Source organism: Vombatus ursinus, unplaced genomic scaffold (assembly GCF_900497805.2).
Source record: "Vombatus ursinus unplaced genomic scaffold, bare-nosed wombat genome assembly UNPS02012622.1, whole genome shotgun sequence".
Taxonomy (NCBI): Eukaryota; Metazoa; Chordata; class Mammalia; order Diprotodontia; family Vombatidae; genus Vombatus; species Vombatus ursinus.
In genome coordinates, this window is record NW_020952400.1 from 1,672 (window position 1) to 19,687 (window position 18,016).

At 43.1% G+C, this 18,016-nt stretch overlaps 2 protein-coding genes and 1 pseudogene across 2 annotated transcripts; 2 read left to right on the forward strand and 1 right to left on the reverse strand.

Annotated features, from left to right (window-relative positions):
• Positions 1–3,810: 3,810 nt before the first annotated feature.
• Positions 3,811–9,539, forward strand: LOC114040043 (putative protein ZNF720). The gene is made up of 4 exons (XM_027858020.1): positions 3,811–3,818; positions 5,446–5,567; positions 6,881–6,976; positions 9,025–9,539. Exons 1-4 carry the CDS (start codon positions 3,811–3,813, stop codon positions 9,042–9,044), a joined length of 246 nt encoding a protein of 81 aa, XP_027713821.1. The 3' UTR covers positions 9,045–9,539.
• Positions 9,540–12,324: 2,785 nt separating this feature from the next.
• On the reverse strand, positions 12,325–12,691 carry LOC114040044 (annotated as a pseudogene).
• A 964-nt stretch (positions 12,692–13,655) lies between these two features.
• LOC114040052 (zinc finger protein 665-like) lies at positions 13,656–15,871 on the forward strand. Its single transcript, XM_027858035.1, has 3 exons — positions 13,656–13,675; positions 14,266–14,419; positions 14,672–15,871. Exons 1-3 carry the CDS (start codon positions 13,656–13,658, stop codon positions 15,869–15,871), a joined length of 1,374 nt encoding a protein of 457 aa, XP_027713836.1.
• Positions 15,872–18,016: the final 2,145 nt, after the last annotated feature.

Below are 18,016 nucleotides of genomic sequence, written 5' to 3' on the forward strand. Positions count from 1 at the left end.
CAGTCCCCTCTGCATCTGCCCCTGTGCTCAGTGAGCGAGCTCACATAATAGGCCCTTAATAAACCTGGTAAAGGGAAAAGAAAATTCAGAGAAAATGCTGCCTTCAGAGCTAGAGAGAGAGGAGCACCCTGCAGTGGTGAGTAAAGAGTCAGAGTCAGGAAGAGAGCCTGCTCTCTCTTACTGCCCTGGTCAAGCATCAGCATGGTATAGTGGGAAAATCACTGCCTTGGGAGTCACAGGAGCTGGCTTCAAATCCCATCTCTGATGCCTGTAACCCCAAAAACCTTAGACTAGTCACTTAACTTCCATGGGCCTCAGTTTATTTCATCTATAAAATGAAGGGACTCTGAGGTCTCTTCCCTTCTCAATCTTGAACCCTAGAAATAAGGTAACCTTTCTGCATCACAGGGAAGAGTTTTCTTCACCCAGAGTTCCTATGTGCACTGATGAAATCCTCAGCATCAACCAAATAAATGGCTTTCTTCCCAGCCCCATGAAATGTAGTAAGGGCCATTGGGTCCAGCCCAAAGAGGAGACAGGACAGCTCAAAATCATCAGGGAAGGTGCATGAATGCACTTCCTGGCCATGTCCACCATGCCTCCTAGATGGCCACCACACCCCCCTGCCCCCAGCTCCCCCTCATCTTTCTCCATTAGAATGTAAGCTCAGTGAGGGCAGGGCCTGCCATTCTTGTTTGTATTTGCATCCTCAGCACTTACAACAGTGCCTGGCATATTGTCAGGAACCTCTCAAGTTTAGAAATGGCTCTTTCCCATGCCTTTCTAGCCCTGAGATTGGAGAGAAACTTCAGATCAGGCGTGCCTCCTCCTGACATGAATTCCTGGCCCTGAATGCCGCTCCCTTCCTCCCATCACCCAGGGCCAGAGCCGAAAGGGACCGACTCCAACCCCGAGCTTCATGGGACTCCCTTCTCTGACACCCCCTATTAGCAGTCAACCATCTTCTACCCCAGCAGTGCCAGGGAGAGGGATAAAATGAGTCAACACATGTAAAGCACTCTGCAAACTTTAAAGCACTATAGAAATGAGAGCTATTATTAGTGTTGTTGTTATTTTTACCTCTCATGGAATCCCATTCAGCTTTTGACCAAGTCTAATATGTAGGAAATTTTGAAAATCTGCATCTCTGCAACTTCTTTCCAGTGCTTCCAGGCCCTCTGCCTCAGGCCAGTCAGACCCTTATCGTAGCCTCACTATGTCACGCAGGTGTGGGAGCAGCTGGCCTCGTCAGCTGGATTCTTCTCTGCAGGTTATCCAATCTCAGCTTCCTAAGCAGGGTGCTGTTTTACAGAAAACTGAATTTACACACAACAGCCACACGGTGGCGCTGTGGACACCACGGGCAGTCCTATGGCTACACAGATTGAATAAAGTCCCTGGCCTTACCAGCAGCAGCCACGAGGTGGCGCTGGAGCGAAACAAATTAAAACAAACCTGGGCCTGACTTACAAAGGCCACGGCATGGCGCTATGGCCACATATTTACATCCAGCCTCCCAAACTACCTTATAACTCTCACCCACGCGCACCTGGCTCTCCCTACCCCAGGAGATCTCTGGACATTGCCTTGTGGCCACACCTCCCCTGCAGAGGAGCCAGAAAACACCAGCAGAGGGGGCGGGGCAATGGGGAGCCCTGCAGTTCCTCCCCCCATCACACCCCACCCCCGCCAGGGCCAGGCTGCAATCTGCCCACATGGCTGGCCAAAAGGAAGCACAAGAAGCTAACTGCCAAGGTGGAAATGGAGCGGGGCCGCAGTGACTTCTGGGAAAAGGGCAAGGTCACAGACCAGAGGATTCTGGGAGTGGTAGTAGTCCTGCTGCCTAGGACCTACAGGGACCTCATTCTTGCTTGCAAAGGGTGTCTTTCTCTCCAGTAGCTTAGTGTTCTTACTAAGAAGCACAGGACAGGGAAGAGCATGTGGTTTTTGTAAGGAAGAGCAACACCTCTTAGCTATGTGACCCCAAGCAAGTCACTTGTGTCCAAACCTCAGTTTCCTCATTTGACATAATACTTATAAAGTGCTTAGCACAGTGCCTGGCACATAACTAGGTGCTTAATACATGCTTGCTCCTCTCCCTTCCCCCCCTTCTCATTTGTAAAATATTACAACTTACAACACCTGTAGTACTATATATACCCCACAGAGTTTTTGTGAGCCTCCAAAGCACTTTATACAGGCAAGCTGATGTCAGGAAAGGCAGGGAGAGCAGGGCTCAGAATCAGGGATGTGACTTCTCTGACGCTTAGTAGCTGCATGACCCTGGCCAAGTCACTCAACTTTTCAGCATCCCACTCGCTAAGGCCATTCTCTAAGAATATAATTTGCAGAGTCCATCAGTCAATAAGCATTTCTTAACACCTACTACATGCCAGGAACTGTCTGGAACAAGCTGCCCCGGAAATCATAGGGTTCCCCATGACTGGAAATGGACTGGCAAGGAGATTTCTGCCCAGGAGGTGTGAACTAGATGTTTTCCAGGATTCCTTCCATCAAAGACATTGGATGATTGTGTGTCTTCAGAGATGACAAGGACTTCAGGATTTGGATTTGTGATGGAGGGTGATGGGACCAGCTGTCTGAGCCAGGGTACCCATTCCCTGCTCCCAGGAGAGATTGGAGGCTCATTCAGCAGGAACCAGACTTCCAGCACCATGTCTCAGAATACCCTCCACCCTACTCCAGAGGCCAACAGGAAATGTTCACAGCCTTTTCCCCAAAAGAGCTCAGTCCTGCAACCAGGCTTGAACCTTAGGTAGCCTCTGCTTCAGGGGGGAAGAATGAAGGAGGAAGGTGCACTCTCATGGACAAACTGGAGTCAGGAAGCTGGAGGGAGCCTCAGCTGTATCAGCCCCCAGGAAAGGATCTACTCCCTCCCGTGGAGGTCTCGCCTCCCCTGGAAGCAGAGAATGAACTGCCTGAGTGCCATGAGACACCTGGCTCTGATGTGTTCTCTGTGTGGCCATGGCAGGACTGAACCTGTTTTCTCTTCTGAGAATGAACATCTCAGAGATCCCTTCCAGCTAGAAGTCTATGACCCTAGGAGATGAAGTTTTCTTTCCTCTGGTTGGCAGTTTGCTCATCTTGAAAATGGAGCAGTTTGCAACTGCAGTCCTAGAGAGTTCCCTGAGCATTCGGGAGACATTGCCTGCACTCACATTGCTAGTAAGTGTCCACTTACTAGAGGTGAGATTGAAGCACAGGTCTGGGTTCTAGGTGGCACCAGCCCTCCGTCCAATCCACGAGCGGCCTCTCTCCTAACGCAGAGGCAGCAAGCACTTAATCAATGTTCACTGAACTGAATACTGCTGTGACTGGGAGGGAAGGAGAGGAGCAGTCTCTAGCATCACACACCCAGGACTCCACAGACCCCAAGCGGAACTACCACTCCCAGAATGCACTGAGAGTCTGCCTCAACACTACATTTCCCAGAGGCCTCAGCGGTGCTCTTCCACTTCCAGGCTGGGCCTTTCACCGCTTTCCCTCCTCCAGACTCTAACAACCTTGCGCTCTGGTCAGGGTGGGCCTGGAGGTCAACCCCAGAGGCGCCGGGGGGGACGGTATGGTGAAGATGTAGGTGGGGGTTGGGGGCGGCTCCCCATTGCCCCCTCCCTGCAGGCGCTCCACCCGGGATTTCTGAGCAAATCTGTGAGTCACAGTAGTGCGGCCACACAATGCTGTGTGCTAATCTGTGTGACCCGCAGCGCCACCATGTGGCCCCTGTGTGCATGGTCAGACTCTAGGAATCTAGTGTAACCTATGTGACCTCAGCGCCACCATGTGGCCAGTATGGGTATGTCCTAAGGTTCTACCCTGGCTATGTTGCCAGTGTGTGCTTGAGCTAAGGCTCTCTGCTAACTCACGCGACCACAGCGCCACCGTGTGGCCACTTTATATGGCCTGGGTTTGTATTCTAAGGAACATCTGCAGCATCACCACGTGGCCACTATGTATCGATCCTGGGTCTCCACCTTAAGCTGTCCCAGGTTCCTAGCCTTAGCACTGCTGTGCATATGGCCTGGGTTTGCATCCTAAACTCACTCCAGTGCCACCACATGGCCATTGTCCATTTTCTAACCTGCATACCCTCGATGCCACCATGTGCATGTCCTGCCATTCTAGTCTGACCATCGGGCCACCCTTCAGCTAGTCTGCACACTGTGGTCCATTTTCATCTTTGTTATTACAGCCCTGGCTCATGGCCATTGTAGGCACATCTCTCATCTCTGTTCTCACCTTTCTGACCACAGTACTATTGTGTGACCTTCTTTTCCACGTCCAGGGCCTCTGCCCTAGCCAGTGTGCCTGCAACACCACCCCGTAGCCCGTACATTCCTTAGGAGCCAGCGGGCTCTGTACACCCTTTGAAGCTGCTGGCCTTTCTCCTTGATATCCATTCCTATAATATCAGAGCTGAAGAAACAGAGGTTCCAGCCAAGTTCCCTGATTTTATAGAAGGAAAAAACAAGCTTTGTAGAAGGGAAAGTTTGCCCTTGGCCACACAGGGACAAAGCCAGGACAAAGTCTCCTAACTCTCCCAACCAGGAATCTTTCTGAGACTCCATGCTGCCTTAGCAGGCCAGGATAGACTTTGCCGATTCCAGCCTGAGGCTTTGAAGGGCCTCTTACCTGGAAGACAAATGGGGGTCCCAGAAAAAAGGGTCCAGCTAATGAAAGACATTGCCCTCAACCTTGTTGATTATTATGTAATTAATTTTGTAATTAAGGAATATACACCATGGACAAATGAAAGCAATCATAAAACAAAAGTATAAACTGTTTTGGATATGACACATACCCAGAGTGACCTCAAGCCCACAATGTAATAATACATAACTCTTCTTCACTTGGCTGAAAAGCATCTCATACCACTCAATGCAGTCCAGAATCTGATGAATATCTCTTTAGAATTCTCTTCATGTTTTCATCCAGATAAGACTTTCTTCAAGCTCTCAGGAAACAAACTAGATGTTTAACTTTGTTCTTTTTCAAAAGATCTCATAAAACTCCCTCATCCCATCTCAGCTTCTCATAAAGACTTCACAGAGTTTTCTTTAAAATATACCACACACTTCTGAAAGGGAAGAAATTTCACATCACTCTCTTTCTTCTCCATAGATCCACACACCTCACAGATAGAATACATTTTCTCCCTGATTCCACAAGAAGATACATTGCAAAATAAGATATTTCTCAGATTTATTCCAACTGATAACCATATAAAATGCTTTTCTCAAAATTCCATTGGGCTCTTAATGACAATGATTTCAGGTGTTCAGTCTGGCAATCACAAAGGACATGGCTATTGGGCAAATCCCTTCTCTGGGTTTCAAGTTTCCTCCTATAAATCAATGAGGATCAGACTATTTACCTCTGCAGTGTTTTTCAGCTCTATGGCCTATGACTTTTGATGATTTAGGAGAGAGTGACATTCAAGGATGTGGCTGTGGACTTCACCCAGGAGGAGTGGAGCCTCTTGGACCATCCTCAGAAGGCGTTGTACAAGGGGGTCATGCTGGAGAATGCCTGGAACCTACTATCCCTGGGTAAGGACACTTCCCCTGGTAACTCTGAGTCTGCAAGCAAAGGGGACATCTTCATTCCCTAGTGTGCAGGGTTTGGAGGATCTATCAATTATTAGAGAGAGAAAATATTAGTCTCCTGTGTCCAAGAGACAGACCCCTCATGCTGCCTAGTTTTCCTAGAAGAAATCTTTGCATTCTGTGATAGGAACCAGAGAGTTTCCTTTGTTGCACCTGATGCTGTCTCTTACCAATTCTAGGTAGCTTCAGGTCGGAGATCCAATTGGTGTGGAAGAATCTCAGATGTGCAACTAATCTCAGGGAGTTATTTGGTCTAACCTCTAGCTGGACGTGAATTTTGTCTGCCAAATCCCTGAGAACTGCTCAGGCAGCTTTTCCTTGCAACCCCTTCCTCTTTGGGATGGGCCTAGTATTTGGAATAGTCTTCTATTTGACAAGCAGACATTGGTTGCTCATAGGTCTTGTAGCCAGTGTAGCACATTTGTCCTTCATCTTCCTTCCTATTACCCCAAAATTCCCACAAAGATGGTGGGACACGAAGCGAAGGGAATAGGCATTTATATTCACCAGCTATTTGCCATGTGCCGGGAAAAGTGATTTCTTTACACTATTATGTTACTTTATCTTCACAATAACCTTCGAAGTTGGGTGATATTATCCCCAATTTACAGTTGGAAAACTGAGACAAACAGCTGTTAAGTGACTTGTCCAGAGGTACCCAGCTGGTAACTATCTGAGACAGGATTTAACCTCAGGCAACCCTGACTCCAGGTCCAGGGCTCTCTCTACTGCACCATCAGCTGCCTCTGATTTCTAGACAATGGAAACTACACAATGAGTCTATCCTTCTATGAAGAAGGTGCACAAGATCAAATTCTCTGACTCCAAACAGATTCCATGATTTTTCCCCCACCTCTCACCCAAAGGGGCAAACACTTCCTGAATGAACAGTACACAAGGGTTCTATAGGTCTCAGGAAGTGAGGAGCCAGTACAGGAGGACAGGGCAAAGGGTGATTCATCAAGGTCCCTGGAGCTGGGGCACAATTACCCTTTTACCCAGTTTAGGCGTGAGGAATTTCTGCCAGAACGGAGCATAACAGGATGGGGGGCAGAGGGTTTGGCTGTTTCTCAGAACAGGTTGTACAACACATCCCATTTTGGGTTACTTGCAACACAAACTCTGATGGGTCAGTATGTGACCAGAATGGAGAGATTCTCAAAGTGGAGCAGCTCTGTATCTACACTCTTCTCCCTAAAGTGAACTAAATTACAAGTTTCTCTCCATGCTCATCCCTAACTGACTCCCATGCCCAGGGCTTCCAGTTCCCAGAGAAGATGTGGTCTCTTATTTTGAGCAAAAGGAAGCACCATGGATGCTGGAGCAAGAAAGCCTGAGGAGCTGCTGTCTAGGTGAATGAGGCGAAAGCAAGTATATGAGACCTGTGATTACAAGAGGCTGCTATGTGTTATGGTGAAGCAAGTGCTAGATTTGGGGGCAGGAAGACCTGACTTGGAATTCTTTCTCAGATTTTTTTTTAGCGGTGACTTCCTGGGTCATTCACTGAAAAATGGAGCCTCAGTTTCCCCATTTGTCAAATGAGGCAGTTAGACTCCATAGCCTTTCAGCTCCTTCTAGGGATAAATCTATCATCTTATAAGAAGTCATTATTTGGAATTTGGGGACCTGGAATCTTCTGAAAGTATCAAAAGGGGTTAGGTTCTCCAATATGAGCTCTTTCTTAGACCTTCAAGCCAACAAACATTTATTAAGTGCCTCCTGCATGCCAGACCCTTTGCTAAGCACCAGAGACATAAAGAGATACCAGGACATCCCCGGCTCTCTTGGAACTCACAGTCTGGTGGGGCTGACAACACTCCAACAAGTATGCAGATACCCACTATGGACAGGATAAATTGGAGCAGGTCAAGAGAGGGAAGGCACTAAAGTTAAGAAGGATTGAAAATGATTTATTGTAAAAGAGGGGCTATAGCCAGGGCTTCAGGGAAGCCAGGGCAAGTGTTCTAGGCAAAAAGGGTATTGAGAAAAACCCAGGGAGTCAGGAGGTGGAGTGTCCTGTTCACAGAACAGAAAGGAGGCCCATACCATATAGCATATATGGGGGGAAGTAGGGTGAAAAAAAGACTGGAAAAGCAGGAGAAGGGGAGGTGATGAAGGGCTCTAGCAGCCTGAGGGAGGATTTTATATTGGATCCTTTGCTGGGGAGCCAGAGGAGGTTGTTGAGTGGGTGGTGACATGGTCAGGTGAGAGTTTTAGGACAATGACCTTGACAACTGGGTTGAGGATTGCCTGACTGGAGGGAGAGAGGCAGCCAGATCAACCAGCGGGCACTGAAATATCTGAGGTGTGAGGTGATTAGGGTCTGAATCAAGAAAGTGTCAATGGTGGAAGAGATGTCACACAAGTGGAATCACAGGACTTTGTTCCATATTGAATGTGGGGTCAGGAGTGTGAGTGTGTAAGAGTTGATGAGAAGTGCATGATACTTCATCTCTGAGCCTGGATTATTGGAGGATGCCTGCCATAGCATTGGGAAAGTAGGAAGATTTGAGGATTGGGGCAAAAAGAATGAGTTTCACTTTGGATATGGTAGAAGGAGAACCAGGAGAGAGTTGTGTCACTAAAACTTAGAGAGAAGAGTATCAAGAAAAAGGGGTGATTGACAGTGTCAAAGCCTGCAGACAAGTCAAGAAGAATGAGGTTAAAGAAATGACAATTTGAAGATTATTCGTAATTCTGGAGAAAGAAGGGTCAGTTGAACAATGAAGGTGGGAGCAAGACTACAGAGAGTTTCAAAAAAAGCAAGGGAAAGGAGTTGGAGACACCAGTTGTAAATGGTCATCTCTATCTGTTTAGTTCTAAAAAAGAGGAAATAAATTGGACAGTATCTCATGGGGATGTATGAATCATTGAGGGTGTTTTGAGAGAAATGATTTTATTTGTGTCAACAGGGAAGGAGTCATTAGTGTGGGAGAGAGTGAAAATCAGTGAAAAAATGGATATACTGGGGGAAGAATATAATAGGCTAGATGAGGGATGGAATGGGATTATTTGCACACATAAAGAGATTTGTTTTAGCAAATATAGCAAGCAAGTATCTTCTGATACTGGGGCCAAAAAGGAAATAAGGGCTCTGATTTATGTGAGATAAGGAGAATAAGATAGCTCTTGATAAATGTCCAGTTTTTTCAATGAAGTAAGAGGCCTAGTTCTTAAGTGAGAAGGTGTGGATAGGGTTAGGGGTAGGGTTAGCCGTTAGGGAGGGTTGGGGATGAATGAAAAGATTTGGAAAAGCTACTGTGGTGAGTGGCATGGGGAGTCAGCTTGGTAGATGTCAAAAGATTGCCTTGCCACAATGAGGGTCCAGCTAAGATTAGGTAGCTGAAATTTGTAATGGACCCAGGTGGCCTGATTTCATGATTTTCTCTCTCTCATCCAGGAGCACATGAGTTGGAGTGAAGGCTGCTGTCTTACTTAGAAGTCGTGTGAGGCTGAGCTATACATAAATCATTAGCCCAAGTCCCTTTCCTGATCTCTATGGCTCAATCTCTGTCTGATTCTTGGAGACTCATTGACCAAGTTCATGTAGTGACTATGACCTCAGTTTAGGGAGCTGGGAGGTAGAGACTTGAAGGTGTCCCATGGTATAAGACCCTTCAGGAGCCTAAAAGGGAGCATCTGTGATCTTCAATGTTGGGTCTGGTCAGGTTCCATCAGAGTTAGAACCTAATGCAAGAAAGAGACAGAACTATGACTGAAGCCAGAACATGCGTTTGATAATTCAGAGAGAGGCCAGAATGCAGGGATTGAAGTAGAGGTTAGGGTCTGCTGTCAGCCCTCTGCCCAGTCAAGCAATCAATAAACACTGATTAAGCACCTTGTGTTTTAAGCACTGTGCTAAGCTCTAAGGGTACAAAGAAAGGTAAAAGAAAGTCTCTGCTATCAGGGAGCTCCCAACATAGTAAACATACATGGAGATAGAGAAGAAGAACAGAAGATGAACCTTACTCTTAATTGATCTACTTGAAAAGAGATTGTTTTTGAATGGAAATACATTTAGTTCAACAGAGAAATGACAAGGAGTGAGGATAATAACAATCCAAGAAGGAGAACACAATTGGGGGGAAATCATCTAAATCAAAATCATGATTAAAATAATAGCTAGCATGTATAGTCATATGAAAAAATATTCTAAATCAATATTGATCAGAGAAACACACATTAAAACACCTTGGAAGTACTACCTCACACCAATCAGAGTGGCTAATATCACCAAAAAGGAAAATGTTGGATATTGGAGGGGATGTGGGAAAACTGGGACATCAATGCACTGTTGGTGGAGTTGTGAACTGATTCAATCATTCTGGAGAGCAATTTGGAACTATGTTCAAAAGGCTATAAAACTGTGCATACCCTTTCGTCCAGCAATGCCACTTCTAGGTAGACATCCAAAAAAAGGGACAAGCACCTATTTGTATAAAAATATTTATAGCAGCTCTTTTTGTGGGGGCAAAAAATTAGAAAGTGAAGTGATGCACATCAATTGGGGAATGGCTAAACAAGCAGTGATATATGATTTTACTGGAATACTATTGTGCTGTAAGATATGACAAGCAGGATGATTTTAGAAAATCCTGGAAAGACTTACATGAATTGATGCATAATGAAGTGAACAGAACCAGAACATGGTACATCATAAGAGTAATATTGTTTCATGAGGAATTATGAATGACTTAGCTTTTCTCAACAATGCAATGATCTAAGACAATCCCAAATGATGAAAATTCATTGTTTTTAGCTCCCTAACCAGTAAATACAATGAACTGATGGTTATTATATAAAAGATTTATTTTTCTCCTGGCTCATGACAAGTAGTGTGTCCTATGATATAAGACTATGATAATGTACAATGATAAATGTATTTGGAAGTTAATTGCACAGAATGTATCTTTTTTTAAACAATGTTTGTATTTAAAATCAATGTTGAAAGGATAGTATTTCTTCAGACATAGCTTTCTTTTTTCTGCCAATGAAAAACCAGGCACGTTTTCATTGAAACTACTGAATGACTAATCTGTGTTGCCAAACAGTTCATTTGAGAAGCTGACAGGGAGGCAAATAATAACATAAGTAGAGGATAGGTTCAAATCTGAGAACAATCTTAGCATTGCAATGAGGGGTTCTTTATGGTCTGTTTTTGTAGAACATTTGTAGGGGTCCATGATGGCTTCAATGTGGCCTGTACTGTACATGCAGAGCAATCATGGTTCCAAAGAGCCTGTTATCTCTGCTGCAAGAATGCAAACCCCTGTAACATCTTGATCTGGTGATTACAGCTTTGAGGAGATGTGATTACAAGGTAACCCAGGAATGAGAGGGCTATTGTGGTGCAGTTCCAAAGAGCCATTGAGGGTCTGTGCATGCTTGTGACCATTTGCACATGAATGTCCAACGTTTCTGGAAGTTTGGAAATAATTTGATGTTGAGAAATGGAAAAAACATGTTACAATAGTCAGAAGCAGTCAGAGTGTGATGTTCTTATTGTAAGAACCCCAAAAGCATTACATGCCTGACCATAATGATGTGGAATCACTGCAAAAAGAATTCTATTATCATTGAAATTTGTGCAAGCTTGTTGTCCCAGAGCATAAATATCTTAGCAACAAAAGTGGATGATTACTTAATACTTAAGGTGACATTAACAAATTTTTAGTTAATCCTTTGGACAGCTGTATAGAACCTCCAATGGGGTTTGTGAAACCATAAATGGGAAAGAGCTTCCAGAAGACTAATAATGAAGCATGCTGTCCACTTCTTTTCTGTGTGTGTGATGTGTTCATTTTATTTAATAATATCCATACCATGTTATTACCATGGAATGTCAATTCATTTTAAACATTAGAATTCCACAAGTGTAACAAAGCATTACTTAAATATGTCAACATTTGCATTAGGAGAATGCGCCCATAATATGATAAACCATCAGATCTAAAGGACAGTAATGTATTTTTCAATTGGACATGACTCTTAGAGAGAAAACACAATACTGCACACATTTTAAGTCTCTTTACTGCTGAACAAGCAGTTCAAATACACATAAAACAGATGGCATTTAAAAAACAATTTCAATATGGTAGCAGCAAAAATACAACTAAGCCATACCACTTGTTATTATCTTTTACTAACTTCATAATAAATACTACTGTGTTAGGTAGCCTGGTTAACAACTATTCAAGGCTCATCTTAAATATAAAGAAGAATATTCTTGCTACAATATTTTATTTCATGTTTTTCTTACAGATGTTCTTTTGGTCCTAGTCAAAGCCAGGCAGCCCTAGACACTGAAGTTTCCATCATTCTACAAGATGAGGAAGTGTTTCCTAAATTGTGTTAAAGCAGCTTCCCATATTATATCCCCAAATATTTCCTGTCTTAAAGCAATAGGAGCTATGTCTTGGCCCTCTGATTTTTCAATCATTAATTTTTGAGATTTGAGGAATATGAATATAATTTATCCCAAGTAAGCTTCAGTGACCAGTTCCTTTTGTGCTAACTTAGCTCTCCTAATTCACTCTCTGATACTAATCAGTATACCTTGAATCACCTGGGAAACTCAAACTTCCATGAAAAAAAATCCCATCTTTAAAATATCATGATTGCTTGTCTCTGACGTGTGCTGCTTTTTAGAACCACATATCCCTAAATGATTTATTTTTAAACATAAACAGATGACCTCAATGTGAGGTATCTAACTCTAAAACATCAGCATGAAGACAGCATCTTTCCTCCTAAGGTTTGGGTTTTACCCAGTATTCCCGATACATGGAGTACAATATACCAACAGTCATTGCTCCTACTACGAAACCTTGGGCTCCCACACTCGTGTGAATCAGGTGGACAGACATTTTAGTGTCCCCTCTACTCCTCAGTTTGTATAATCCATATGCAACAATAGCTGCAAAGCCTGCCATTCCAATTGGGACAAATGGTGCCTCTTTAGCTTTTTGAGCAAGTTTTGATCTCAAAGTCTCATCATAAATGGAGAGGGAAGCATCATTGTCTGCTGACATTGTAGCTGGTTGAAGAACCTTCAGAACAAGATGAAGCAAAACCACCTTCCACAAGCAGCCAGTCACTTCAGCTTCACCTCCAACCTTCCCCATCTACGTCACCTGTCCACTTCTTTACAAAAGGATGATAGACTCAAATTCATGTATGAGATACATATTTTCAGACATGGGAAAGACCATATGTTTTAAAAATTGCATTTATTATGAGAATTTTTTTTAGTACAAACATTTTATTTTTTAATATGTTTTATTTTCTCCTATTAGACATTAAAACTTTTCAAACATTTGTTTAGATTTCAAATTCCAAATTCTTTCCATCTTTCCCCTCTCCTCTCCCTGAAATGGTAAGCAATCTGATATAGGTTATACATGTGCAATCATTATTACAAGGATTTCATTTTTATTTTAGTGAGCCCAGGCACTTAAAGACAATTTAAAAAAAAAATAAGTAATGGCTAGCCCAAAACATTAATAGGCCAAGGGGCAGCGAGGTGGTACAGTTGATAGAGTGCCGGCCTTGGAATCAGGAGGACCTGAGTTCAAATTTGGCCTGAGACACTTGACATTTACCAGCTGTATGACCCTGGACAAGTCCAGTTGCCTCACAAATAAAATTTGTTAAAGGCCAGAATGAAATCTTTTATGCTTTAGATAAACACAAAAAACAGTACTGGTATTCTTCATATGACCTCAAATACTGCAAGAGAAAGGAATAAGATTGAAAGCTATTACTAGAGAAATTACATAATACTTCCAGACATGAAAGATTATGAAATAATTTGAATATTTAGTATATGTGCACCAAATGGCATATATCTAGGGAAAAAAATTTGAAAGTACAGATGATGAAAAGGAAAGATTGAAAGTGGAAACAGTCTGTCTAGTACTATGGACAGAGCATGCTAAGTCATGGGTTTGAGTTCTCGTCTCTGTCTCTGGGATTTCAGTCAGTTCACTCAGCCATTCTGAACTTGTGGCCTGAGTTGTGAAAGTGATAATAATGCTCTGCCTCTGTCACAGGTTTGTTGTGAGGATCCGATGTAATTGTGTGCAAAGCTCTTTGTAAATTAAATCATCCTTGGGATGTGAGCTAATGGCATTTTGATACAATTTGTTCTGCTAATTTGAAGACTTGAAGTTTGAAGACTTTTCTCTTTACCTGGGGAAAGAGAATATAAAGGAATTTATGTTCTGCCAATGGAGGGAAGGGGAAATAATTACACATTTTATTGCTTGTTTCTTTCAGAAGGAGACATGAGACTGGAAGTGAAGGAGACTATGGCAGAGCTAAGTCTTTCTGTGGAAGAAATTCAGGAGCAAAGATCCATGGATGATGGTCCCTGTGACATCACTTGGGGAGAATTCTGTGCTCTACATCAGAGAATCCACACTGGAGAGAAACTTTATGAATGTAATCAGTGTGGAAAGGCTTTCACAAACAGGGCAAGTCTGGATCAACATCAGAGAATCCACACTGGAGAGAAATCTTATAAATGTGATCAAAGTGGAAAGGCTTTTACCCAGAGGTCTTATCTCAGTGTACATCAGAAAATCCACACTGGTGAGAAATCTTATGAATGTAATCAGTGTGGAAAGACTTTCTGAGGCAGCTCCAGTCTTGCTCAACATCAAAGAATTCACGCTGGAGAAAAATCTTATGAATGTAATCAGTGTGGAAAATCTTTCTTACAGAGGGCTCATCTTGCTAAACATCAGAGAATCCATACTGAAGAGAAACCTTATGAATGTAATCAGTGTGGAAAGGCTTTTACACTGAGATGTTGTCTTGCTGAACATCAGAGAATCCACACTGGGGAGAAACTTTATGACTGCAATCAGTGTGGAAAAGCTTTCACAGGCAACTCAAATCTTGCTAAACATCAGAGAATCCACACAGGGGTGAAACCTTATGAATGTAATCAGTGTGAAAAATCTTTCCTACTAAGGGCTAATCTTGCTTTACATAAAAGAATCCACACTGGCGAGAAACCTTATGAATGTAATCAATGTGGAAAGGCTTTTACTCAGAAGGGCAGTCTTATTGTACATCAGAGAAGTCACACGGGAGAGAAACCATATGAATGTAATCAGTGTGGAAAATCTTTCCAACTGAGAGCTACTCTTGCTTTACATAAAAGAATCCATACTGATGAGAAACCTTATGAATGTAATCAATGTGGAAAGACTTTCAGAGGTGGCTCCAGTCTTGCTGAACATCAGAGAATCCACACAGGAGAAAAACCTTATGAATGTAATCAGTGTGGAAAATCATTCCCACTGAAGGCTAATCTTACTTTACATAAAAGAATCCACACTTGTGAGAAACCTTATGAATGTAATCATTGTGGAAAGGCTTTTAGAGACAATTCCACTCTTGCTAGACATCAGAGAAGCCATACTGGAGAGAAGTCTTATGAATGTAATCAATGTGGAAAGGCTTTTAGAGACAGTGCCACTCTTGCCAGACATCAGAGAATTCACACTGGAGAGAAACCTTATGAATGTAATCAATGTGGAAAGGCTTTTACAGTCAGGGGCAGTCTTACTGAACATTGGAAAAGCCACACTGGAGAGAAACCTTATGAATGCAATCAGTGTGGAAAGGCTTTTACACAGAGGTCCTCTCTTAGAGTACACCAAATAATTCACACTGGAGAGAAACCTTATGAATGTAATCAGTGTGGAAAATCTTTCTTAATGAGGGCTAGTCTTGCTTTACATAAAAGAATCCATACTGGTGAGAAACCTTATGAATGTAATCAATGTGGAAAAGCTTTTACACAGAGGTCCAATCTTAGAGTACATCAGAGAAGCCACACTGGAGAGAAACCTTATGAATGTAATCAGTGTGGAAAAGCTTTTACACAGAGGTCGAATCTTAGAGTACATCAGAGAAGCCACACTGGAGAGAAACCTTATGAGTGTAATCAGTGCAGAAAGGCTTTTGTACATAGATGTCATCTTGTTGAACATCAGAGAATCCACACTGGGGAGAAACCTTATGAATGTAATCAGTGCGGAAAGGCTTTTGCACATAGATGTAAACTTGTTGAACATCAGAGAATTCACACTGGAGAGAAACTTTATGAATGTAATCAATGTAGAAAGGCTTTTACACAGGGAACTGCTCTTAGAGTACATCAGAAAATCCACAATGCAGAGAAACCTTATGAATGTAATCGGTGTGGAATGGCTTTCAGATTTAGCTCTTGTTAAACATCAGAGAATCCACACTGGAGAGAATGCAATCCATGTGGTAAAGCCTTCAGGCAAAAGTCGGCTCTCCTTTCACATCAGAGAATTCATACAAGATATAAAACTTATTGTGGAAAGGCATGTAAATGGAGTACAGAGGTTCTAAGACAGCACAAAATTCGGGGTACAAGTCATTTATGGACTCAATGTGAGAAGGCCTTCAGCCAGAGATCATCTCTTATCCTTATCAGAAGATTCATACTAAGAAGAAACCTTATGAATGTGCTCCATGAGGACATGCCTTTCTCTGGAACATGGAGGTTAGTGGTAAAGGTTATATTTTGTGTCTGACTGTAACAGAATGATGAAATAATGGGAAATAATTCATGTCGTCACACCAGGTTGCAAAACTAAAACGGGAGGAAATAGGCTCATAAACTATAGCACTGCATGAAAGAAGACATCTGGATGTTCTCTGAAACAGAAGGTCTTCAGAATAAGGAAAGGAACTTGCATCAATATCATGTCAACTGGGGAACAATGTTTGGTGAAGGGAAGAAATCAGAGGTGTTTGATCAAGGGTATAAACACTAGGACAATTTGGAGGAATTTTGTGGTCTCCTGCAGGCCACCGACATGCATGTATCAGCCTATGTTCAGGCTACTGCACAGGACAGTCAGGAAACTTCTCATTGACTTGAGATTGTTTTTGCCTCCTGGTTTTTGTGAGCCGACAATCATGGTGATGAGGAAGGGCTTCCCTGGATGCACGTGAGGCAGAGCAGAACCGTCATGTGGAGAAGCAGCCACTCCCAGGCAGGTAAGAGGTCCTGCGATTTCTATCTAACCAGCCTTCCATGGTTGCTGCTGCTCCGCCATCCTGGCAGGGGAAATGAGAGGAGCTACCAACCCTGTAAGAGGCGTCTGGGCTGATTGTCACATACAATCCAGGGACCTGGGCAGTCTGAGGGACCTTCTGGGATTCCTCTACAGGAGATGGTGTTGCGCCTTGCTAAATCTAAAGACACTGTTTCCTGTGGCCAGATCAGCCAAAGGAAAAAGGGCGTAGAGAGAATGAAAGTTTTTCTGGGGAACTTGCAAAGCCTTCAAAAAGACAGTCTCTCCTGCTGTTTTTCTAACTCCTGTCAAATTTGGTAGGCAAACAAGAGACACACAAGAGGGCAACAATTTTTTTTCAGCCTGCAGCAATTTATAGTATCATAAACTAAGTAAAGACTAAATGTATGACTTTAAGAAGGGGGGAGGAGCCAAGATGGCCCAGTAAGGGCAGAAACTCACCAGAACTCTCCCAAATCCCCCTCCAAACAACTTTAAATAATGCTTTGAATCAAATGCTTGAGTAGAAGAACCAAGAAAAAGTCAGCATAAGACAATTTTCCAAAACAAGATAACTCAGGAGGTCACAGGAAAATTGATGGTGGTTAGGCCTGGAGAACACTGTGGTGAAGGCCACTCCTCACCAGGGCAACAGCTGCAGCTTAGAGAGCTCTCAGTTCATAGACAGTAAAGGGGTCAGACAACTAGTCAGAAGGAAATGATAAGGAACCCTTTGCTGGCACTGGGCACAGGACCATCTTGTATTGCACACACACAGTTTCACATCACAATATCAAGGTAAAGGGAAGAGGGAAGGAGAAAATTTGGAACTCAAAATTTAAAAAAATAAAAGTTTAAAATATTGGTCTTGTATGTAATTTGAAAAAATTAAAATATAAAACATGAGTTTAAGTCCCAATCCTAAAGAAGGGTTATGCTGAAGGATGTTTAAATTTCCAAACAATGCACTCATTTCACACTCCAGCAAAGTTATGCTTAAGATTCTGCAAGCTAGACTTCAGCTCCATGTGATCCAGCAATGAGCAGAAGTGCAAGCTGGTTCTCAAAGAGGCAGAGGAACAAGAGAGCAAATTGCCAACCTTTGCTGGGTTAGGAAGAAAGCATGGGAATTCCAGAGAGAAACATCCACTTCTGTTTCATTGACTGTGTGGATCACAACAGAATGCAGGCAGTTCTCCAAGAGATGGGACTCCTAGATCATCTTACTTTTCTCCTGAGGAACGTATATGCAGGTCAAGCAGCAGGTTAGAAGTGAACGTGAAACAACTGACTGCTTCAAGATTGAGGAAGGGGTACAACAAAGCTGTC